General features: G+C 35.0%; 1 protein-coding gene across 11 annotated transcripts in view; it reads right to left on the minus strand.

Moving 5' to 3' along the window:
• Positions 1-27,401, minus strand: part of LOC106876029 (ras-specific guanine nucleotide-releasing factor 2) — a 577,714-nt gene that overhangs the window by 131,845 nt on the left and 418,468 nt on the right. For all 11 annotated transcript variants that reach the window (XR_016238462.1, XR_016238460.1, XR_016238461.1 and 8 more), the window contains exons 6-7: positions 4,352-4,431; positions 2,773-2,966 (exon numbers count right to left, since the gene is read on the minus strand). Coding sequence is in view for 7 of the 11 variants with exons in the window: in XM_089342317.1 (XP_089198443.1) it covers positions 2,773-2,966; positions 4,352-4,431 (274 nt within the window). In the remaining 4 variants the exon portion in view is untranslated. The remainder of the gene's footprint in view (positions 1-2,772; positions 2,967-4,351; positions 4,432-27,401) is intronic.

Raw genomic sequence — 27,401 nt, forward strand, 5'->3', positions numbered from 1 at the left:
TCAGAGAGTGTAGTGGGTGCTTTTACGTGCCACTGGCACGAAGGCCAGTCAGGCGGTACTGGCAACGGCCACGCTCAAAATGGTGTATTTTATGTGCCACCCACACAAGAGCCAGTCCAGGGGCACTGGCAACGATCTCGCTCGAAAATCCTTACACATGTCACGAGCACAAGTGCCAGAAAGGCGACGCTGGGCACAGGTATATATATATATATATATATATATATATATATATATATATATATATATATATATATATCATCATCATCATCATCATCATCATCGTTTAACGTCCGTTTTCCATGCTGGTATGGTTTGGACGGTTTGACAGGGGACTGGCAAGTCAGGAGGCTGCAACAAGCTCCAATCTGATTTGACAAAGTTTCTATAGCTGGATGCCCTTCCATCGACCACGTTCAGATGGTGCTTTTTACGTGACATCAGCACGGGATCTTGCCACCGACACGAGGTGCGAAGCTGCCGTAAAAATCTACGAGTCAGATGCATTGCCATCTGCATAACACAAGGTCATAATTTGAAGTTGTTTTTAACGCAGTGAGCTGGAACAATTGTTAGCATGCCGGAGAAAATGCTTAGCAACATTTCGTCTGTCTTTACATTCTGAGTTCAAATTCCATCAAGGTCGACTTTACCTTTCATCGTTTCAGGGTCGATAAAATAAACACCAGTTGGGTCTTATTCATTACCCACAAATTGCTTGCCATGTGCCAAAATTTGAAACAATGAGTTATGTCCCTTTAATATATGAGTTGTGTCCCTTGAATATGAATGCGATCTACTAGAAGAGTTTGTACGAAATATAGTAACGATTTCTTTAAAAATCAATATCTCTAGATAAAAATCAATCCTCTGCAGAGGATTTGCAAATTGACAACATCTTTTAAAGTGGTTTACATATTTACATATATAGAACAGGCTATAATTCATTGCACACGAGATTTCAATCGTAAAACGGTGTGATGTAAAATGTGGTGCCAAGCTTCATATTACCTTGGGATAAACAAGTACACTAATCAGATGGGTTAATAAAAGCTGTAGATTTTTTCGAAACTTTAATAGCGTTTTACAAAAAAATCAAAATCATGATTTAAGTAGCTATTGTATTAAAATACACTTAGCGTCATTACAACAATTACAGTTGATTGAACAGTTTTTTTTATATGATAGCATAAGTACCATAAAAATTATTAAACCTGACAGAGCAAAGTTTTGTATGATAGTATGTCATGAAAACTTTAACGTTTGATGCAGTGAAGTTTTGCATGATAATTTGTAAGTGCCATATATTCTATCATATTTAATGCAGCCTATGTTTTGTTTGATAGTACATAGATACCATGAAAACTATCATATTTGACAGAAGAAGGTTTTGTATGATAGCATATAAGTACCAGACAGTTAAAATGTGATCATTTTACTGTACTGATGTTTGTTGGTTGGTTTTCTTGAACTCAAAATCTTCATTATGAATGTTTTGTCACATGTCTTGTATAGAATTTAGGAATGATGTTATGTATTTAAAGTAAAGCAGCAAGCTGGCAGAATTGTGAGCATACTGAATAAAATGCTTAGTGGTACTTCGTCCATCTTTATGTCCTGAGTTCAAATTCCACAGGTTGACTTTGCCTTTCATCCTTTCAGGGTCAATAAAATAAGTTGAGCACTGGGGTCAATGTAATCAATTTACCCTACGCCCCAAACTTGCAGGCCTTGAGTCAAAATTTGAAACCAATGTTGTGTATTTAAGTGTGTGTTTCATTTCATTTGCAACTTGAAGTTTCAGACTTCTAACTTCTTCTGAAACAGAGTGAATTCCATTGATCTACATTTTACCAATCTGATGCTACTTCATAATTTAACCATTTAAGTATCTATTTTCTATGTCTTAAAGTAGAAGTACCTCTTTTCTATTGATGCAAATGAAGCAACAATGATGACATGATATTAAACTAAGATGGAGTCTTTAGTCCATCATTGAAATGTTTCTTTGTTGTCCTTTTTTTATAAGTAATTCCATAGTCATTGCTTTGATGAACTTTCCAGCCTACTACCGTCTGTCATGATCTTTAAACATGTCACCTACTTCTCTCTCAAGACACATCACTTTTCTCTTGTGCCTCCTGTTAGTCATAAGTTTTTTATTTTAAGAGTTTCTTTCTTTCTACTCTCTAGAATTTCTTACCATCTTCTTGTATTCCTCTGGTCTATAATATTCAGTCCTTTAAGCTTTTGGCATCTATTGAATTTGTAGGCCCACATCATTTCTTTCTTTGTAGTCACTTACACTACAGTGACCCCCAAGCATTGTTTGGGACACAGTTGTTAAAACAAAGAAAACAAGTAATGTAATGTTAATAAAATCTGAATCTTAAGCTTTAATGATCATAAGCTATATTTATGTCAAACTATATAAACCTGAAGAGTATGCTTGTTTCTGTATAATATATATAAATAAGCAGTAATAAATAAAAAGAATCAACATATTTAACCCTTTAGCATTCAGATTACTCTGTGAAATGTAATGCTTATTTATTCACATTGTTTTGAATTAATAATGCATTATCTCATAGTTTCCAAATTTTGAAGATGTGATTGTTTACTTGTAGAATGACATTGTATGATAGGTGTGAGAGGCTGGATCTGGCCAGTTAGAAAATAAAATTGGTAGAATATGTGAGCCGGATATAGCTGGTTTAAATGCTAAAGGGTTTAGCAGAATAAAAGAGAAAGCAATATATATAAATTGTTAACCTGATGCATAGGATGCGTGAGGAATATTTCAACACTTCTCCCCTCACATAATGGTTTTTCTTCATAGCGTTTAAGTAAATTGTTAAAGTCTGGTTTTTGTTTATATTCTGCTAAAACTTGTAAACTGTAATGATGGTTCCTAACATACTCCTGATAGATACATAACATGGGTAAAAGGATGTCAAAAAGGTCACCTGAAATTATAGAACAGAATCATTCATAATATAAACAGACAGACATTGTGAACATTGGAAATAACACATTTGTTGCCTATTTATAAAAAGAAGTTGATTAATTGATAGATAGATATACATATGTAAGTGGATACTTGTATATATGTGTATACGTGTGTGCATATATATAGATAATACATATATATATATACATATATATATATATATATATATTGTTGTACTTGGGGATGGTCATATTGCCAGTTTAGCCAATAAAAACACACGCACTGTATATTTGGTGTTAATTTTTTTTTTTTCCGCTTTATATTACATTAATCTTAATCTTAATCTTGTTTCGGCCAGAGTTCTTTCGTCACACTTCTGTGACCTCATCAGTGGTCCTTTGTTTCCTTCTTTCTTATGTGTATCTCACCTTGCTAACTATCAGCCATTTTGTATTTTGTATTCCTATTGTATGTGTCTACGCATGCGTGTCCTTCAATGTGTCTGTGTCTTTTGTAAGTGCATGTGTGTATGGGGAGTGTCTGTATCACCTATATTCTCTGTTAATACGTGTTCATTTGTATTAGTTTTTATATATATATATATATATATATATATATATATATATATATATATATATATATATATTTATATGTATATATATATGTATATATATATATATGTATATATGTATATATACATATGTATATATATATATATATATATATATATATATATATATATATATATATATATATATATATATATATATATATATATATATATATATATATATATATATATATATATATATGTATATTTAGTGAAGGTGCATGGCTCAGTGGTTAGGGTGTTCAGCTTATGATCGTGAGGTTGTGAGTTCGAATCCCGGACCGGGCTGCTTGTTGTATTCTTGAGCAAGACACTTTATTTCACGTTGCTCCAGTTCACTCAGCTGTAGAAATGAGTTGCGACATCACAGGTGCCAAGCTGTATCGGCCTTTACCTTTCCCTTGGATAACACTGGTGGAGAGGGGAGGCCGGTATGCATGGGTGACTGCTGGTCTTCCATAAACCACTTTGCCTGGACTTGTGCCTCAGAGGGTAACTTTCTAGATGCAATCATGACCGAAAGGGGTCTCAGCATATATATATATATATATATATATATATATATATATATACCTATACATGCTCACGCACACACATAAACAAACATGCACACACACACACACACACACACACACACAAACACACACACACAAACACACACACACACACACACAAAATTTCTGATGATGCTGAACACTTTCTTTTGTATATCAAGTGTCACCTGAAAAGTGAGATTGTCATAAGAGCAAACAGTAAATTTTGGTTACTTAAAAGATTAAATTTTAACTTACCTAATACTAATGTTGGCCAATTTTCTAACCTTGCTGATAATCCTTTTAAGAAGATTTGGTGTAAAAACAATAAAGTTTCACTGGAAGAGATAATAAGGAAAATAAAAGTTACAAGAATGCTTTAAATAAGTTTATAACCAGTCATACACAAACTGCGATTTGAGGCTGCATGCAGCCTGTGGGACTTTCCAAAGAGGCAGGCCTAATGAAAGATTACCTCATGATGGTAAGCCATGTCTCATGCAACCTGCTTCTTAATAAATGTGGCTCATATCTGTTTAAACTATTATCAATTTAGTGATGATATCAAATGGATTTTGGGCTTGATTAAAGCACCAGGGCTACTATATCTGTTTTTAACCCTTTAGCATTTAAATAACTCTGTCAAATGAAAGGCAGAGTTAACTTCAGTAGCAATTGAACTTAAAACATGAAGAGCTGGAAGAAGTTCTATTAAACACTTTTTCCAGTGTGCTAATGATACTGCCAGCTCATTACCTTCTTAATGATGATGATGATGATGATGATGATCCTTTCTACTAGAGGCATAAGGCATGAAAATTTTGGGGGAGGGGTAAGTCGATTACATCAGCCCCAGTGCGCAACTGGTACTTAATTTATCAACCCTGAAAGGAGGAAAGGCAAAGTCAACCTTGAGAGAATTTGAACTCAGAATGTAATGTCAGGTGAAATATTGCTAAGCATTTCACCTGGTGAGCTAACAATTCTGCCAACTCATCGCCTTAATAATAATAATAATAATAATAATAATAGCAATAATAATAATAATAATAATAATAATAATAATAATAATAATAATAATAATAATGAAAAGAAGGATCACATAGGAGAGTTAAGAAGAAGGGGAGATAACTAAAAAGTGGTGATCCCAAGACGAAGGTGCGTGTGTGTGAGAGAAAGCTGGTGATCTTAACGTATGCATGTGTGTATGTAGGTGTGAAGGTGTGAAAATGTGGGAATGGGAATTGGTCAGTGCTGGTGTGTACGTGGTGGTGTGTTGTGAAGTGATGTGTTGTGTGATATGGTGTGATGTAAGGGTGTTGGGAGGTGGGATATATATATATATATATATATATATATATATATATATATATTGTTGTACTTGGGGATGGTCATATTGCCAGTTTAGCCAATAAAAACACACGCACTGTATATTTGATGTTAATTTGCTTCAGCTTTATATTACATTAATCTTAATCTTATTTCGGCCAGAGTTCTTTCGTCACACTTCTGTGACCCCATCAGTGGTCCTTTGTTTCCTTCCTTCTTATGTGTGTCTCACCTTGCTAAATATAGCAAGGTGAGACACACATAAGAAGGAAGGAAACAAAGGACCACTGGTGAGGTCACAGAAGTGTGACGAAAGAACTCTGGCCGAAATAAGATTAAGATTAATGTAATATAAAGCTGAAGCAAATTAACATCAAATATACAGTGCGTGTGTTTTTATTGACTAAACTGGCAATATGACCATCCCCAAGTACAACAACATCTGTTTCAACACACGATTTCACATCAAAAATCTTGCAAAACAAATATATATATATATATATATATACAATTAAGCAGTTTGGCAAAAGAGACCATGAGAATAAGTACCAGGCTTTTTAAAGAGATATAATTACTGGGGCCGATTAGTTTGGCTAAAAACCCTTCAAAGCAGTGCCCCAGCATGGCTGCAGCCCAGAGACTAAAGTAAAAAATAAAAGATAAAGATACAACTCAATTAAGCACACCTGTGGCATGGGTGACTTCAGCATTAATGCACTCTCTAATGACATTTAGGACACCACTGGCTAGTCAATCTTTTATTATTATTATTATTATTATTATTATTATTATTATTATTATTATTATTGTGGTTGTTGTTGTTATTATTATTATTATTATTATTATTATTATTATTATTGTGGTTGTTGTTGTTATTGTTAGAGTTTAAATACTGCTGATGCCGACTTTGCCTTTTATCCATTTGAGGTCGATAAAACAAGTACCAGGTGAACACCAAGGTGGATGTAATCGATTAGCCTCCACCCCATGCTCGATGCAAAAGGGTGCATGTGAAGGCACTGCCCCCTCATTAATCAATGGTGCACCCTAAGATTTAGAAAATACAGTTTACAAAAATCCTCCTGCAATACAAATTAATGCCTGCCCAGAATACTCTGATGAATCCCAGGCACCAAAGCCTGGTGATGGGCCTGTCCCTCCCCAAAAATTTCAGGCCTTCTGCCTATGGTAGAAAGAATCATTATTATTGTTATTGTTGTAGTTATTTAAGATAAGATTTCAACACACAAAAAATAGCAATTGCTTCCGTTTATTGGTATTTATTTATACTAATAAAGTTTTCAATTATTCCTTTATAAATTAAAATACAGACTTCGAATTATGAATATTTGAAAGAAGCATTTGGATCCAGGAAGGAAATACTTTTGTTATTTACTTTGTAGTCGCCTCGGTCTATACTTGAAATCAAAAACTACACGAAAAACCAGATTTAAAAAAAAAAAAGAAAAAGAAAAGAAAGTGCATCTGAAAATATTTTACGAAAGGGAAGTTACTCTAACCAATAAAAGTAAAAGTTATTCCCCTTGAAAATAATTTTTTTAAATTTTCGTAATTCGATTTTTACATATTTTTGTCGTTGTTTTCCGATCAAGTTACAATAATGTTTTAAGGCTAGAAATGCTGGAAATACACACACACACACACACACACACACACACACACACACACACACACACACACACACACACACACATACACACCTTTTCTCATGTTTGTAAACAAAAGCATTCTTTCGTTCATGGGAAGGTGGCTTTGAAGGGGTACTTCTTTCAGTGGTTTAGTCGAGCATATCGATCCCAGGACTTGGTGCCATGGTTGTCAGATCAATAAGAAAACCGTTTGTTTGATTATGAAGAGGACTTCTTTAACCCACACATTCCTGCCATGAACAGATGAACTACATATAAAGCTACAATACTGTACGTAATGGTTACTTGTAATCAATAATTGATTATAGCAAACCCTGAATGAATGAGATTCGGGGTTTATGGTCAAAGTGTTATTATTGACATTGTGCTCAAGAAATCACTAAATCTGTTTGTTATCCCACTTAGGCTGCAAATCAATAACATACAAAACTCAAATTCATTTAAATAACTTAGCTACTTTTCTGCATTGAGAGATCACAACTCTAGTATTATGGACAATGTGATTAAAATATTGCAAGAAAAATTTGTAAGGCAGACAGTTCAAGCTGATCCAACCAGCAGGAGACCTAAAGGTAGATTAAGAATGAGATGGTTGGGTAATACCCATAGTCTCAATTGGTCGTGCTTGGGAATCCAAGCAGAAAGTCTAGTGAGGGTTGCTTCTGATAGGATCCTATGGTGGAGGTTCCTGAGGACTCTGCCCCAACAACCCTCTCAAGAATAGTGGATGGATGGATTGATGGATGGATGGATGGGTGGTTGGGTGGATGGATGGATGGATAGATGGGTGCATGGATGGATGGATGAATGGGTGGCTGGATGGATGAATGAATGGGTGGTTGGACGGAAGAAGTAGTTCTAATGACCTTTAGAAGTATTCTCATTTTGGCTATTCCAGGTAATGGTCAACCTGAAAATTTGCAGGATAAACATGTAATAAAGGGAAATTTACTGAAGACAATCAAGAAAAAAATGAAAAAATAAAAAGGTTATGGGCCGGAGCCTTCTTTGTCACAGTAAGGGCCTCTAGGGGAAATCAATGTACATGGGCTTCTAACATTTATTAAAGGCAAACTACAGTATACATAGGTCAGAATTGGGATCTACACCTGTGAGACCCCTGGACAACCGCCCAATATGCCCATGCCTTAAAATAGCATTGTGCTGGGGTTAAACCAAGTAACATATGAACTCTATTAAAAGTATGTTTGAGCTCTTTTCCACCTTCAAAACCATTACTATCTCCTGCATACCTTTTATCATGTTAGGTGACCACAAGTGAATTTCAATTACTCCTAACACATCCACATTACTATGTAATGATCTCTGTCTCCCAAATCCTATGATGTTACAAGTCAGCTGACTGGTCAGGACTAACTCCATGAGTTCTATGTTAATCATCCCTGGTAGCACATTTGCTTCAGCTGTGATCCATCAGTGGCAGCTAAGTTAGTGACAAAATATTAAAAAACAAACAAAAAAAAAGAAACATTAGGTATGTTACTCTACATCTTACAATCATCATCATCATCATCATGATGTTTATTAAACTCTGGTATTTATTCTGTTGGTCTCTTTCGAACACTATACTACATACAAAACAACATACAACCAAAATAAAACTTGGCATCAAACAACTAAATAATGAAATAACAATTAAATAAATTATATAACCTAAGACCACCTCCTCCACTGCCTCTTCCCCTTTCAAAGATTCCTGGTCTTGAAAGTTACTTGGTGACCCTGCCAGTGCTGGTGCCACATAAAACGCATCCAGTCCACACTGTGAAGTGGTTGGCATTTGGAAGGGCATCCAGCTGTAAAAACCATGTTAAAACTGACCTTGCCTGTGCTGGTGCCACATAAAAAGCACTCTATCCACTTAGCCATAAAAACCATGCCAAAACAGACACAAAAGCCTGGTGTAGTCTTCTGCCTGGCAGGCTTCTGTCAAACCATCCAGCTCATGTCAACAAAGGAAGGTGGATGTTAAATGATAATGATGATGATGATGATTATGAAATGAATAAACCAAAGAGAAAAAGAAAAGAAGAAGATGAAGACTATATAAGAGTAATCATCATACTCATATCATAATGGTCAGTCCACATTACTCAGTAAGGAGGATAGAACCAGTTTCTTGGCTTCTCTGGTGTATATATTCCTCTCTGGATGGGATGCCAGTCTGTTGCAGGATATTTCATTTTTACCAGCTGAGTGGACTGGGGCAGCATGAAATGAAGTGTGTTGCTAGAGAACACAATGCATTGCCTGGTTCAGAATTGAAATCACAATCTTAAGGTTGTGTGTCCAACTCCTTAACCACTAAGCCATATGCCTTCACCAAATCATATTACAATAATAACCTCAAACAAGAGCACTCAGAGAGTGCAAACCTTCACCAAGGTATCACCAATGTCCTCTCAACGATTAGTCAGAGATGATTTTTAAAATGAGAATTCTGAAATAAACTCAACTGTTCTCACAAACAAGAATACTAACAATGAACCTGACTGCTCTCAAAAGTTTAAGTAAAAAAAAATGGAAAAATAATCCAGAATCCTTTCTCTGGTACTGGATCGATCCCAAAATCTAATCAATTCATGCGGCAAACATCCCTGAAAGTTTTATGCAAATCCACCCAGCGGTTCTTGAGGTATCTTGTCTATGGACAAACAAGCAAACAAACAAACAAACGTGACTGAAAACAATACCTCCACCTTCGCTAAGGTGGAGGTAATAACGATATACCTGCACTGAGACACCAAGCAAAAACCTTGTGTGATATTTCTTGAAAATCAGACACCAAAACCACATATGGAAGAGGGGAACACAAGACAGAAAATATACATCATTAAGGTGGTGAGCTGGCAGAAATGAGAGCATGCCGAGTGAAATGCTTAGTAGTATTTCATCTGCTGCTACGTTCTGAGTTCAAATTCCACCAAGGTCGACTTTGTATTTCATCCTTTCACGTTCGATTAAATAAGTACCAGTTATGCACTGGGGTTGATATAATTGACTTCATCCATTTGTCTGCCTTGTTGGACCTCTCTGTGTGTAGCCTCTTGTGGGCAGTAAAGAAATAAGAAAATAAATATCTGTCACCTAGACCTCTATTTTTCACTCCTTCCATTCATTAGCTATTGCCTTCACCTGACCAAAATAATAAATGAATTAAAAAAAAAATCTAAAAACTGAAATGCTCCAAGTTCAGAAACAATCACAGACATATATCTGTAAAATTTAGGGTGTGATAGACTCATTGCATTCACCAACTTCTATAAATACCAGAACTTGGAAGCTGGGCAAAATTAAAAAGTAGCAGGGCACATGGAAATTTTTCTTGTTCTATAATGAATGTTCTTATTTCTCTATTTTGATGCATAAATTTATACATCTTTATAATATTTTTTAATTATGTTAACTATTTCAATTCCATACTTAAGCTTGTTTAAGGTGTAAAACACAAACTTCTTTCATTTGGTTAATGATTTCAATTGTCTTTGACATCATTTCATAGTTAAGCTTATTTAAAGTGTAAAACATAGACTTCTTCCATTTTGTTTAAAAATTTCAATTACATCATCCTTGTCATTCCATAGTTAACTTGGTTTAAAGTGTAAACTAAAAATTGATTTTTCATGTTAAAATTTCAATTGTTTTTTTATGTCATTCCATAGTTAAGTGTAATGCTCAAACACAAGCTGTGACAAGCAGGATAATATTATAGATTTTAAAGGCTATCAAATACCTAAGTGAAGTAACATCATAGAGATCCGCCACTTGCTTGCCCATGAAATTTCTAGAGAGCCTAACCATTGATGTTACTGAACCACACATTCTCATCTCTAGATCACAAAATAAATTCAGACAACTGCACTCAGCTACACTACAAAAATTATGTAACAGCTTCAATAACAGAACATTTCCCACGTGTGTCAGTCAAACTTTCAATTCAACCATATGTCAGTCAAACTTTCAACATTTCCCATGTGTGTCAGTCAAACTTTCAACTATAAGAAGTTTGCTTCTCAACCACATGGTTTTGGGTTCAGTCCTACTGCGTGGCACCTTGGGCAAATGTCTTCAACTATTGCTTCAGGTTGAACAAAGCCTTGTGAATGGATCTGGTAGACAGAAACTGAAAGAAGCCTGTTGTATATGTGTGTGTGTCTGAGGATGTCCCCTACCACTGCTTGACAACTGGTGTTGGTGTGTCTATGTACTGGTAACTTAGCAGTTTGGCAAAAGAGACCGATAGAATAAGTACCAGGCTGAAAAAGTAAAATTAAGTACTGGGGTTGATTTATTCAACTAAAAATTCTTCAAGGTGGTGTCCCAGCATGGCCACAGTCTAACGACTGAAACAAGTAAATTTTCTTTCCCTTCCAACTATTGATTTCTCCCTCTCATTTCCAACACCTCAAAGATAGTGGAGACAATCATTAACAATCACATTTTCAATACTTTGAGTCCTCCTCCTACTTCAATGACTTCCAGGATGGCCTCCACAAAACCATATCTACTGGAAACCTGTTTGCCTATATCACACAACAGTGAGCCTTCATATTTGAAAAATATGATAAAAGCACTGTTGTGGCACTTTATAACCAGCAAAGAATTCAGCCATGTAAACCATGTGAATCTCCAAGCAAAACTACTCACCCATGGGTGCCATCCATCTTTCATCCTCCTGAATCAGAAGCTGTTAGCCAGACCACACCATCACAACATGCTGAAGAAGCTCTGTATCAACTGCACTCTGTCAACTCTGATATGTCCAAGCGTTCAGTTTTATACTTTCACACTCCTCCCCTCTCTTTCTCTCTCTCTCTCTCTATATATATATATTTATATACATCAATGACTTGCTTACAGTCACCTCCAATTACATCTACTTCTTTGCAGGCTACACACCTGTCATTCTGCCCCAGCCTTCTGCACCCAAGCATCTTCTATTCATAACCTAGACACCACACACTAAACTTGTATTTACTCCATGAACAGAGATCTCAAAAGCATTCCTCAATGGTACCATGATAATTTTGTTTCCCTTCAACAATACAAAGATGCAATCACTACATCTATCAAGATATTTTACACTAGTCATCCTTTAAACATGAATAACAAAGCTATAGAGATAGCCCTTTCTCCAAACTAGATCATTCGAAAAGAAATATTAAGCTGCACATAAAGTGAACCACACAAACGGAATTCTGTTAAAAGCACCTAATGACTAACTTGAAATGTTAAACTGGGTGCTGTGCTATTCATATCACCTAACTTAACTGACAAGAATGTCTTTACGTGGTTGCTTGATTTACTAGAAACGATGACGAAATCTCCCTTAAAGTGCATATTCTAGCTTTACTTTCAGAAAAGAAAAATGACATATTGCATAATAGGAACTTTGGTGCACTGCACTTAGAAATAAGATGGGATAGCTATGGCCAGAATGTCTTAGACCATATAACTACTTGATTAGAGATGATCTGAGGCTAAGCAATAATTATAACAACAACTGATAATTTTGTATTCATCTACAGCAGGGGTTTTCAAACTTTTTAACTTGCGGACCCCTTTATATTTCAGGCTTTACCCAGTAATCTACTGACAAATGGTGAATGCAGTAATGTACTGCAATGGTGCATGACACTCCACTTGACCTACAGTATGAAGTGAATCCTCTCACATAGGAAAAGAATGTAAAAATATATTTTGGTTTTTCAAAGAAAGTGATTAGTAAAATATTTATCGCTAATTTTGGGACAAGGCCAGCAATTTTATGGAGAGGGGTTTAGTCAATTACATTGATTCCAGTGCTTAAACGGTACTTATTTTATCAACCCCCAAAAGGATGAAAGGCAAAATTGACCCCAGTAGAATTTAGACTCAGAACATAAAGAGCAAGAAGAAATACCATTCTGCATTTTCCTGAGATGTTAAAAGTTCTGTTGGTTGATTACCTTTAAAGAATATAGAATAATAGACCTCTTTGCGGAAGATTTTTTGGTTTGGTAAGAATCTAAAAAGATTTTTATAAATACTTTTGAAACTTAACTTACGGACTCACAAAATATCATTAACATACAATTATTCTTTCAATTGATGATGATTAACTTCTTTTAATCTCTTAATTCATAATTAGGCTACAATTAGTTGTGAACTGTGCTGTAGCTATGAATATCTCTTGGGCCTCCATTGATTAAATTAACCATGCATGTGTAGCTCTGACTAAGATTTTTTGAGAAAGACAAACAATTTCCCATGTATGCAAATGGCTGCTGGCTTGAACCAGTACTGTTTGGCACCAGTGATAGTGCTGCTATTGCTTGTCAGAATGCAAAAAGTGAAAACAGATACAGGACAGCATCCTGCTTCACCCTCAGTCTAACATTCTGGGTTGGTACTTTATTTTATCAACCCAGAAGAAAAAAATCAAGGGTCAAGTTGACCTCAGTAGGATTTGAACTTAAAAGCTGGAGATTTGGAGTACATACTATAGAGCCACTCTATCTAATACTCTAAAGACTCTGCCAGTTTGCTATCTTAGCTATGAATAATTGTATCCGTTAAAAGAACTGGCTGAAGGTACTGGCAACATGGATAGTTGCCTAGAATGTTGCATGCTGGTAAGAGTAGGATGTGACTTGTTTGGTATTTTTGAAATGAAAGGGAAATATTTAGTATTTTGTCATAAATACTATTCAATATTTTGTTGTAAATAATGAATTTCTACATCTAGAGGTTTTACTCCTTACAACCTTTAAAAAGATAAGACAAAAATATTTGTAAAATCATTGAAATTCAGCTTACTATGGATGCCAGTAACTCTAGGATTGGTCCTGGTTAAAACAAGAATTGATTGGTATTATCATAAGGACTGCTTTTTAAAATTATGTTCTAAGTTCAAATCTCAACCAGATCAACTTTCACAAGTTTATGGCCTTGTGCCTAGGGTAGGGTAGAAATAGAGCTGAGATACGAGAATATTTGCTTTTTAGCATTTAGTTTTATTTCTTATTATTTTGCCTTAACATATCCAATAAATTTGATTAATTTATAAATGCAGTAACAGCTAAAGATCTATGGATTTACCCCACTGTGAAGTTTAGCATCAATATTCTAAGCTTGAATTTTGTTGGAATCTACTTTAGCTTTAACGTCTTTGGGGGCTAATAAATCAAGAACTTTTGATATATTAGGGTTAATCAAATACACAATACAAAACTGACTGTTTATATAAGAAACAGTTTTCATTTTCTATATATCTGCATTGTTGTTTTTGGTGAAAGATATGTTAAGTCAGCTTTGAAAAATATAGCCATGAGCCATAACTCTAAATGGATAGTGAATCAATTGGTTGATATGCAGAAGAAATTATCTGGTATTATCAGCATGCAGGCATTCACCTGCAAAATGAAATTCATTCAATGTGAAACACCCAGAGAGCAGAAGATGCTTTTGTACAAACACATGGACTAATGGCTCTTGTATTTTTTTAAGTACAGTTCTGAATTCAGGTTCTTTACTAAAGGAATCTTTCCTATTGGTGTTGAATCCCACTACCTGCTGCTCTTTAATCTAGGTAGTTCTCTAAGTGGTTCCCATAGTGCCATAGATATACAATCACTGAGTTCAAAGCAGTAGAAAAAGTAAAACTAATATCAAATACACACAGCTTGATGGTATGCCAACAGCAGTATTGGTGTGAGTGAAAATTTGTCAATAAGGTGGATAGTTTCAGTGCTTTTTTTTTGTTTGTTTCCTTTGAGAATGTATATGTAAATGTTAAATGCATCATCCTGGTTGTATAAGCAGTAGTCTAACACAAGGAGTGAAAGACTATTGCTGGCCAATCGCTTTCATCTCGCTGTAGCCATTTTTATTAAATATCCTTAATTTAGTTTTAGCTATTTTAATAACAATGAGGTATGGTTGTGTGGTTAAGAAGCTTACTTCTCAACCATTAAGTTCTGAGTTCATCCCACTGTGTGAATCTTAGACAAGTGTCTTCTACTATAGCCCCATGGCCCAGAGCCAACCAAAGGCTTGTGAGTGGATTTGGAAGAAAGAAACTAAAAGAAGCCTTAGCTTTTCAATATCTAGGATACTACCACTCATCTCCACCTTCCCCTCTCAAATACTTCTTCTTAGTAGTGGGAGCCGTTTCCTCTTTCTCTGTTCTTTTCTGTTTTGCAAGCTGCATGGCAACCATACTTGTGTCAGTGACATGAAAAAAGCACCCTTTGCACTTTGTGAAATGGTTAGCATTGCATCCGGCTGTAGAAACCATGCCAAAGGTGACACTGGAGCTCAACATAGCCCTGCAGCTCGCCTGTTCCCTGTTAAACTGTCCTACCCATACCAGCATGGAAAGCAGACCTTAAATGATGGTGATGGTGATGACGACGACAATGGTGATGATGACGGTGGGGTGGGGGTGTAACTGGATGCCCTTCCCAGTGTCAGTCACTCTACAGAATGTATTGAGTGCATTTTACCATAGCACCAGTAATAGAGAAATTGCCATACCCTTGACCAGAGTCATGAATGTTCTGTAAAATTTATAAGAGAAATATTTCTAAAAGGTTGTTAGTTATTGCATTTGAAGGGGAAAAAATGTAACATTAAAATTATTGAATATATTGTGTTAAATATATTACAAATACTTTTATTCAATTTCTGAAATAATTTTTGATGCTAAAAATTTCTGAACATTAGCAAGAAATCCTTTCATATTTAAACCCCGATTTTTCTGTTTTCTAAAAATAAAAAGACAAAAATACAAAATAAAACTAAAGCAGCATGAAAAAAAAAAAAAAAAATCATGTTAAATTACCATTTGCAAACTTGTTTTATACTAATAGTTCAGAAAGGTTAATGGAAGCTTGACTCAAGAGAAATTACCATAATCAGATTTTAAGGTGTTACAGTTGGAGTAAATGGATTGGTTTGCCAATTGCATGTCCTTTCTTCTGAAACCCAAAGGAAAACGTAAAATCCCAGCATTACATTTACCTGCAGCTGAATAGAGCTAAGATAGTTAAATAGAATATCTTGCTTATGGAATCCTGAAATAGCTAAATATAAATAGCAAGTTTGATGAGTTACTGTGCCAACAGTGAATTTGCTCACATGATAATAGCACAAAGCAGATTTGAATCTCTTCAAAATAATCCCAAATAATAAAGCCAGCCACAAGGCCTGAAATTTTGGAGGAGAGGGGGGGGGGTAGTTGATTACATTGACCCAATGTTCAACTGGTACTTATTTCATTAACTCTGAAAGGATGAAAGGCAAAGTCAACCTTGGCAGAATTTGAACTGAGAACATGAAGACAGATGAAATACCACTAAGCATTTTGCCACTTATACTAATGATTCTGCCAGCATGCTACCTATCATCATCATCATCATCATCATCATCATCATCATCATCATCATCGTCATCATCATCATTTAAGATCTGTTGTCCATGCTGGCATGGGTCGGATGGTTTGACTGGGCTGGTACGCTGGAAGGCAGTGCCAAGCTCCAGTCTGATTTGGCATGGTTTTCTACAGCTGGATACCCTTCCTAATGCCAACCACTCCGAGAGTGTAATGGGTACTTTTATGTGCCACCAGCTTGAGTGCCATTTGCATGACACCGGTATCTGCCATGACTATGACTTTGCTTGGCTTGATGGGTCTTCTTCTCAAGCATGACATAATGCCAAAGGTCTTGGTCATTGCCTCTGTGGGGCCCAACACATGAAAGGAACTCAGCCACCTCGCCTCTGTGAGGCCCAACACTTGAAAGGAACTCAGCCACTTTGCCTCCATTCAAATTTTGGCACAAGACCAGCGATTTTGAGGGAGGGGTTAAGTTGATTACATTGACCCAGTGTCTAACTGGTACTTCTTTTATTGTCCCTAAAAGAAGAAAAGCAAAGCAAACCTTAGCAGAATTTGAACTCAGAGCATACATAAAGACAGACAAAATACTACTAAGCATTTTGCCCGTCATATTAACAACTCTGTTAGTACATTGCTTAGCTCTTCAAAATATAACAATGGCTTCAAATTTTGGCACAAGACCGGCAATTTCAAGGAAGGGGTTAGTGAAATTGCAGCTGTGGCCAATACCATTGGTGCACAACCAGCCCATTAAAAAGTACCCTTAAATTGTTGGGTGATACGCTGTGCTTTAAAAGACCTGTTAAGTCAAGTGAAATCATAGTCATGGCCGATGCCAGTTCCACCTAACTGGCACTCATGCTGGTGGCACGTAATGTGCACCATTCAACCATGGTTCGATGCCAGTACCGCCTGGCTGGCTCTCCGTGCCGGTGGAACATAAAAAGCACCCACTACACTCTTGGAGTGGTTGGCATTAGGAAGGGCATCCAACTGTAGAAACATTGCCAGATCGGATTGGAACCTGGTGCAGCCTACTGGCTTGCCAGTCCTCAGTCAAACTATCCAACCCATGCCAGCATGGAAAACAGACGTTAAACGATGTTGATGATGATGATGATGATGTTCAACTGGTACTTATTTCATCGACCCCCATAAGGAAGAAAGGCAAAATCGACCTCAGTAAAATTTGAACTCAGAATGTTAAAGGGGGACGAAATATTGCTAAGCATTTTGCCTCTAGTTCTAACAATTCTCTTCAAAATAATAATAATAAGAAAAAAATCCCTGAGATAGGCACAATGTTACATAATTTGGAGAATTGGTGTAGTATGTTAATTTTAATTTAAACCCCAAACCCAATGTCACTCATTTTAATGACCCTGCCCAAAATATGAAGAGCATAATGTTCTTAATTAAAGGCCTTCTCTTGTATGTTCAGAACATCTCATGGTATGAATACCAGACCAAAAAGGAGATTTATGGATATATTCAATCCATCTCTGCAATTGTTGCTCAGTGCAAAGTAGGTTTTGCTGGCCACTGATAATGTGCTGAGCGTCAGGCCATATTAAATGTTTTATTTTGGAAACTTGCACACCTTAACCCTTTAGCATTTAAACCAGCCATATATGGCCCAAAGATTCTACCTGCTTTATGTTCAAAGAAACCAGATCCAGCCTTTCACACATACCCTACAATGTCATTCTAAAAATAAACGATCACATCCTCAATATCTCAAAACTATGAGATAATGCATGATTAATTTTTAGAAATATGAATAAATAAGTATTACATTTGACACAGTAATCTGAATACTAAAGGGTTAATTAATGAGAAACACCACTCAACTATGTTGATGCCATTGGCAGTGACACTCTTCATGAAACACTGGGGACTTGACAAAGCTAATGGGGCCCAGAGGGCCCTGGTTTAGTGTTAAGAAGAAGAAGAAGGAAGAGGAGGAGGAGGGGAGGAGGAGGAAACGAATTAAAGGAGGAGGAGGAGAAGAAGAAGAATAGAAGAAGGAGGAGGAAGAGAAGAAGAAGAAGAAGAAGAAGAAGAATGGAAGAAGGAGGAGGAGAAGGAGGAGAAGGAGGAGGAGGAGGAGGAAGAGAAGAAGAAGAAGAAGAAAAAGAAGAAGACGAAAAAGAAGAAGAAGAAGAAGACGAAAAAGAAGAAGAAGAAGAAGACGAAAAAGAAGAAGAAGAAGAAGAAGAAGAAGAAGAAGAAGAAGAAGAATGGAAGAAGAAGAAAAGGAAGAATAAGAGAAGAAGAAGATGACAACATACCTTAATTTATCTTGAAACTATCCAAGTAAGAAATTTTATTCTTAAACATAATCACTAAAATATGTTACGTTTACAGATTAATTAAGCCATAAAAGGCAACAAAGTAAGGTGTGTAGATATGCAGTGAAGGAAAAGTAACGAGAAATTTCTGAAATGAATGGGCCAGTCCAACACATCAGAGATTTTTGCAAGGGACTAAAATTTTCAGCTAAACCCTTAATTAATTTTATTTTTGTTATTGGTTTCAAAATGAACACAGTAATCTCAAATAAACTGCATCTCTTTTTAATCTGCATCTGAATTAAATGTAATTATGTTTCTTTTGAATTGTAGTTTAATGACCCCCACCACAATTAATAAGAAGAAAAGAAAGGTTCTTATGATTAGCCATAGGAACCTATAATATTGATAGCGAAAAATATCTCCCTAGTACAAAGAATATCACTTTTAACTTCTTGCAAAATATGAAACATCAACTCTCCCATCAAAGATCCTACTTTTTATTTTGCTACTTTGATCTCAGTTAAATCTCCTCATCTGCAAAAATCTATTGTTTTCTTTGTTCTTTTATTACTCTCACAAGTTATTACCCTTCATTTTGCCATCATTTCAAAACTAACCAATTCTTCTGATCTTGATAATATATCAATCACCTTCAGGATTTCTAAAGTGGCCAAAATGCTAATTAATGATCCTTTCTTAAGATGGTTTAAACTTTTTCCCCGCTCTTTATTAATTTCTCCCTCCTTACTTTTATTAAAAATTCATCATTATTTTGGAAAGTTATTTTTTATCTTAATTTACCGTTCCAAAATATATATATATATATATATATATATATATATATATATACATATATGCATATACATATATATATATATATATATATATATATATATATATATATATATATATATATATATATATATCTATATCTTTCAATCTTTAAATTGACCCAGCTTCAAAACTGGTCATGCTGGGATGCCAATATATATATATATATATATATATATATATATATATATATATATATATATATACACACACACACACACACACACACATATATATATATATATAAGGTACAGTTTAAGAAAACAATTCAACTCTAACACAAGAGATCATTGACGCTAATGGTGTCCTCTTAATATCGTATGAACTTGCTAGCACTCAGAGAATCCATCATCTCCCTGACACTGTCTTCTTCAAAAGTGAACTTCTGTAAGTCCTCATGGAACACGCATGCCTCTATGCAGATAACACAACCTTTCCATTTCTCCACATCTTTCAAATTTATTATTCAGGTTACTTCTAATGCAATTTCTCTTCCGGAAACTGCTTGTCCTTAACGTTTTGCTACAACTACATCTGGTTTCCACTTTAAAATGAAAATGCATTTCAGGGCCGAATGGTTATTGACATTCTACAATGCCCAAGATATCTCTCAACATGTAGTTTAATCCTCATGACTCTATCACTGACATCCTTTACAACTTTCATTAAAAAGCTTTGATCCTGAACAATAAAATTTCCTTTAAAACCCCACATCCCATCATCATCATTATTTTGTGTGTCTCTGTGACTTTAGTAGAAATTATAATGGATTCTACTCTTCAGAACTTGCTGGCTGCATCCTATCTCTGCTCACTTTTCACTATGCATATTCTTTGTTTTTCAGAATATTTTTTCCTCTCTTCTGCATTACATGTGGTCATTGAATTTGAGGCTACATTATGCTTTTGTTTCCATTTATTCTATAAAACTCAATTTAATTGCTCAATCTCAGCCAATTTCAATTTTCCTAGTCTGATAAAGGCATTAGCTTTGAGTAGTGTTGTGGTTTTTTTCTCTCTTTTCTTTTTTTTTTTTGTTTCTCTTTGAAATAACATTAAAAATAGAGTTAAGAGTGAGTAATTTCATTGCATTTAATTTTACAGAGTTATTGGTAGAATCGTTAGAACATCAGACAAAATGCCTTTGTTGTAATTAATTAAAGTGTAAGTTCAAATCCTTGAGAGGTCATCATTATTTCTGGTCTTCTGAAAGGAATAAAATTAAGTACCAGATAACTATTGGGGTAGATTTAATCAACTATACCCTCATTTCAAAATTTATGATCTTGTGCTAGTATTAGAAATATAATCTATATATATAAAAATGAGAATGTGTGTATGTCTGTCTGTCTGTCTGTCTGTGTGAATCCCTAAAACTCGAGAACTACGCAACCAATTTCATTCAAATTTTACAGATGCCTTACTTAGGGTTCCAGTTGTGTTTTAGTCAAAATTTTTTTTAACTTCTTGCAGAGTTCGAGCCCACGGCAACATAATATCTCCTCCATTATTTAAGTATTACGTGTCAAAAGTGAAACAAAAACACTCATGTCAAATACTTTCACTTTAAAAATGAAAATATTCTAACTGAAACAATCACATTTTGATACTGTAATGACAGATACTTTCAGAGAGAGAGAGAAAGAGAGAAAGAGAGAGAGTGAGTGAGAGAGAGAGAGAGAGAGAGAGAGAGAGAGAGAGAGAGAGAGAGAGAGAGAGAGAGAGAGAGAGCTGTATATGTATACATATAGATGTATATGTACACGTTATTCCACTAACTGAAACAATCACATTTCCATACTGTAATTACAGATACTTTCAGAGAGAGAGAGAAAGAGAGAGAAAGAGATGTATATGTAAACATATACATGTATATGTACACGTATATGCATAGATATATATAGATATAAATCTATATGCATACATGTATATGTATACATATGTGTAGATGTATGTATATATATAGACGTACATGTAATATGTACACATATATACATATATATACATGTATACAGATATCTATACATATATACACCCATCACACACAAACACACACATTAGTCATTTGTCTTCTTATCCAAAACTACGTCAAAAGTACTGAACGGATCTTTATGAAATTTGGAAATTATATTCTATGTATAACGGCCATAACTCCCATGAAAATTCATATATTTTTGATGTTGATGAAATTTTAACCTGAACATAACAGATGAGCATTATTTGTAATTCAACGGTACAACAGTGTAAGACTACCCTTTCAGATATACTTACATTGTGATTTCTGCAATGTGGTGCATAAATTGTCAAGTAAATGAGACGCATCTTTGCCTCCACTGATTCACTTGCAAAGTGTTGAGTAAAATTATTTCGTTGCAGACCTCCTTTGGGTCTTTTTATTATCACTGCGACACACATAGTCCCCAGTTGGTAACATTGATTTCAAGGCCCTCCTAGATGAGAGACTGGCATTCCATTTAATGTCTATGTTCCATGCTGGCATGGATTGGAGAGTTATTAATGTAGAAATATGGTATCGTAGCTACTAACAGTTGAGGGTTGCATAGTCTAGATGGCGTTTTTAGATTTCATTATTCTCTTTAACCCGGGCAAAGCCGGGTATTTCTGCTAGTCATATATATATATGGAGGTGCAGGCATATCTGTGTGGTAAGAAGCTTGCTTCCCAACCACATGGTTCAGGGTTCACTCCCACTGAATAGTACCTTGAGCAAGTGTCTTCTACTGTAGCCTTGGGCTGAGCAAAGCTTTGTGAGTTGATTGTGTAAACAGAAACTGAAAAGAGCCTGTTTATACATACATACATTATATATCAGGAGTGGCTGTGTGGTAAGTAGCTTGCTTACCAAGCACATGGTTCTGGGTTCAGTCCCACTGTGTGGCACCTTGGGCAAGTGTTTTCTAAAGCCTTGGGCCGACCAAAGCCTTGTAATTGGATTTGGTAGACGGAAACTGAAAGAAGCTCATCATATATATATAGGTGTGTGTGTGTGTGTGTGTTTGTCCCCCACCATCGTTTGACAACCGATGCTGGTGTTTTTATGTCCCTGTAACATAGCAGTTCGGCAAAATAGACCGATAGAATAAGTACTAGGCTTACAAAGAATGAGTCCTGGGATTGATTTGTTCGACTAAAGGGGGTGCCCCAGCATGGCCACAGCTCATGAGCTGAAACTAGATAAAATGAAAATGAAAATATATATATATATATATATGTATATATATATATATATATATATATATTGTAACTATTATGCAAAAGTGTCGTAAGTCCAAAACATTGCTTTTTCAGAAAACGAAAAATAGCTTCACTATTTCATTTCTTTTTAAATCAGCAAGTTTCAGCTTAACCATAATATTTTGTTGGGTGCATAAAATTGTAACTCCTTACATGTATATTTTCAGTTGGAAATATTTTTGCAAAACTGTCATATGTGGGACTTACTACACTTTTGAAAAATACTAAACCATTGTACTACAATTTGACAATTTTCATATCTTGGCATCTGAAGCCGCTGGAGATATGATAGTTTGTCCAAAAGAACTGGCTATTGCAAGCAAAATTAAATATTGAAAAAAAAAAAACACATTTCACCAAATTTGGTTCATATACACGTATGCTATATACATAGATACATATATATACATATATACATATGTATCGGTAATATTGTGAATTTAGCTAGCTGTATAAAAGCAATTCTAATATTAAACTATTGAAAGTCAGCAAGCTGGCAGAATCATTAGCATGCTGGGTGAAATAATGCTTAGTGACATTTCATCTATCTTCAGATTCTGAGTTCGAATTCCACCGAGATTAACTTTGCCATTCCTTCTCTCAGGGCTGATAAAATAAGTACCAGTTGAGTGCTGGTGTCGATGTAATCAACTTACCCCTCTTCCAAAATTGTTAGCCTTGTGCCAAAATTTGAAATCAATATTAAACTATTGCAGTGGACAGTGCACAAATTCCAATGGAATTTGCAGTGAGCTTTTATTTTATTTTCTTGCAGAAAGATACCTTATATACACACTGTGACAGGTCATATTTGCCTATGTAGACTAACAATAGTCTCCAGCCGTGCATTAAATTATGCTTAGTTATCTAAACTGCTGCTCTGGCTGTTTAATTTAGTATTCAAGTTAAGCATCTGCATGTACTTAATAAATGGTTGTGGCACACAGTTGAGTTGCTGCTCTATAACACATGTAAATTTGTACGACTATTGTAGGACAAACAACAGGCATCCTTGATAGATGATTTAGTAATCAAACTGACTGATTGTTGGCTTTAATTTGTTTTACGGATTGAAATTTTACTGCTCTGGCAAAGATTGAATAACATCTTTGAATGACATCGAATTTTTATAAATAACATAGAAGGAAAACATTAAATTAAATAAAATAAAATAAAAGAGGAAGGAAAAACTGGAAGTCAGTTTTTTTGTGAGATGGAATTATTGGAAGATTTATATTCTTCTTAAAGATTTACTGTAAGATAATCTTGAAAAATTTTATTTTAAAATAATAGTAACAACAACAATAATGATAATGACAACAACAACAACAATGACGATGATGATGAAAATGATGATGAGGATGATGATGATGATGATGATGATGATGATGATGATGATGATGATGATGATGATGATGATGATGGTAATAATAATAGTTGCTGCAACTACATCAACTGTATCAGCAGCATCAGTATCACCATCAACAACAACTGCTGTGTTATTGGAAAGAAACTATTAATCAATTTTGATGGAAAAACTATTGATCACATCTGATAGATTTAAACATGTGCTGTTGATAAGTCTGAAAATCAAACCAATTTGTATTGGCAAAAAAAAACACAAAAAACAAAAAAATCAATGGTATTATAAAACTATGAACATAAATACCTTCTGTCTAACATTACTTAGGCACAGACATGCAGTTGCTTGACCTACTAAAAATAAGAGTCAAATTCCCTCAAGATCACATCTTAACTTTTTAGCATTTAAACAAGCCATATCTGGCACAAATATTCTGTTTTATGTTCTAATATCTATTTTATGTTCTAAATATGTTTTATGTTCTAATGGGCCAGATCTGGCCCCTTACACCAACCTTATAATGTCTTTCTAAAAGTATGTCCATACCAGCAGAGTCTTCTTTCTTGAGCACAACATCTGATTTCTCTTATACTCAGTTTCTCACTCAGCACTTTTGAACTAATTCTTTCATGCACACTGATATTGCACATCCAGTGGAGTAGACTCACTTTATTTCTCTTCAGTCTTCTCAAGTCCTCTGCATTCAAGGCTCATGTTTCACTACCATGAAGCATTGCAGTTCTAACACAAGCATCATACAATCTACTCTTCACTATTAGGGAAAAGATCTTTGTTGTCAACAGTGGTAGTAGGTCCCTGAACTTTCTCCAGCCAATTTTTCCGACTCTAGTAACTATACTTTCAGAGCAACCACCTCCCTTACTAATTGCGTCTAGCTAAAGAAAGCTATTAGCTATTTGTAAAACAATATGAACAAGAGCACTCAGAGAGTGCAAACCTCCACCAAAGCAACACCAACGTCCTCTCAACGATTAGTTAGAGACAATTTTTGAAATGAGAATATCTGAAATAAACTCAACTGCTCTCACATTCAAAAATACTAAAAATGAACCCGACAACTCTCAAAAATTACGTTAAAAACAGGAAAAACAATCCAGAATCCTTGTCTGGTACAGGATCGATCCCAAAATCTAATCAGTTCATGCCAGTTATGAGGCCAAAAATCCCTGAAAGTTTCATCTGAATCCATCCAGCGGTTTTTGAAAGATCTTGTCCATGGACAAGCACACAAATAAACAAACAAACAAACACGACTGAAAACAATACCTCTGCCTTCGCTAAGGTGGAGTTAATAAATAAGAATTAGATTTGACAGAGTAATCTGAATGGTGAAAGGTTAAAAAATTACATTCTACCTATCTTAAAAATGGAAAAGAGAAATCTAGTTTAAGACATGATAGTCAAGGATAGAGGGTTTTCTTTTATCACGGGGCTACTCAGTCAGAGATGTCCTGTGAGTCCATGGCCAGATTAAGACTCATAAAGGCCCTAAGCACTTAAAAGATTTTGGTGTCCCTATATATAATTCAAAATGTAAGCAATAATAAATTGGAAAATAAATTTTTATTTTTCAGAATGAAACAAAACTAACAGTAATAATGTTTATTTTTGTATACTTCCACTTTAGTTACATTTGAAAAGTTTTCCTCTACTTTTTTTAATTGAAAAATTCTTTGATCAGATCCTTAAAATTAATCTTATGTAAGATATCTGTTTCTATACATAGTAGAGGCAAAGCATCCCAAATATTACCTTAGCATGTTTACAGTGATTTCTTTTGTGCCATAAACCAATTACCACTTCTGTGGTGCCCCCACCACTTCCTTTGATGCCATAAGCATGTGCTTATTTTGCTTACAGGTTAATCCAGCATTGCTTGTGACTAAATAACAATGGCAGCAACCCAAATCCATCTTATAATACATTTTTCCTGGGGTGCTATTTTGTAGTACCATTTTTGTGATATACTCCTTAGATGTGGGTCAAATAAATAACGGCCCAGATATTATTTAGAAATAATACTTTTATAATTACTCATCACAACAGGAGTAAATTAATGTTTCTTTGTGGCAACACAAAATTGTTTAAACAACAACTGTAATAATGTTTTGCCAGATGAAGGTAAAGAAATTTACATTCATCTTTAATAATAATAAGAACTGCAATGTAAGCCATTCGAAGCATATCAGGTAAGCAGCTATTATAGAAAGATGTCTGTCTTAAACTTATAAGATTCTCAGAACAATAAATGAAGGCAATTTTAAAAACCGACAACAATAACATTGTCTACTTTAAACAGCCTTATTATGTTGATAATTTTGACAAAAGAAAGTTTTAAGCATCATAAATTGAGAGTAAGCAATTTTAACGGAACAATGTAAATATTCTCTGAAAGAAACAACAAAAAAGAAAAGGAAGAAAGAACAAAGAAAGAAAGAAGGAAAGAAAGAAAGAAAGAAAGATAAGCTTTAGTTTCATAGCAATGCAAGACATTTCTGGAAACCGTAACAATATGCAGCTGTTTTGTCCATATTGTTATGTAACTTTTATTAAAATGACATGATATCAACAAAATTTCTCATCCACAAAGTAAAATAGTACAGTTAATAAGCCTTCCTGTCATAGGCACAAGGCCTGAAATTTTGTGGGAGGAGGTTAGTTAATTACATCAACCCCAGTGTTCAACTGGTACCTGTTTCATTAGCTCTGAAAGAGTAAAAGGCAAAGTTGACCTTGGCAAAGTTTGAACTTAGAATGTAAAGAGCTGGAAGAAATGGTGCTAAGTGTTTTGTGTTATTATGGTAACAATTCTACCAGCTCACTGTCTTAATTGTATATTTAATAATAGTTTCAAATTTTGGCACAAAGCCCACTATTTCAGGGAAGGGGTTAAGTCAATTACATTGACCCCAGTGCTCAACTGGTACTTATTTTACCAACCCTGATTAGAGGATGAAAAGTTAAGTCAATGCCAGTGGAATTTGAACTCAGAAGGTAAAAATGGATGAAATGCTGCTAAGCATTTGGCTTGACGTGGTAATGATTCTGCCAGCTCACCACTTTAATAATATGTCTAATAACCCTTTCTACTACAGGCACAAGGTCTGAAATTTTGGGGAGGGGACTAGTTGATTACATTGATC

The sequence above is a fragment of the Octopus bimaculoides genome, chromosome 2, assembly GCF_046866305.1.
Source record: "Octopus bimaculoides isolate indiv1 chromosome 2, ASM4686630v1, whole genome shotgun sequence".
NCBI classification, from domain to species: domain Eukaryota; kingdom Metazoa; phylum Mollusca; class Cephalopoda; order Octopoda; family Octopodidae; genus Octopus; species Octopus bimaculoides.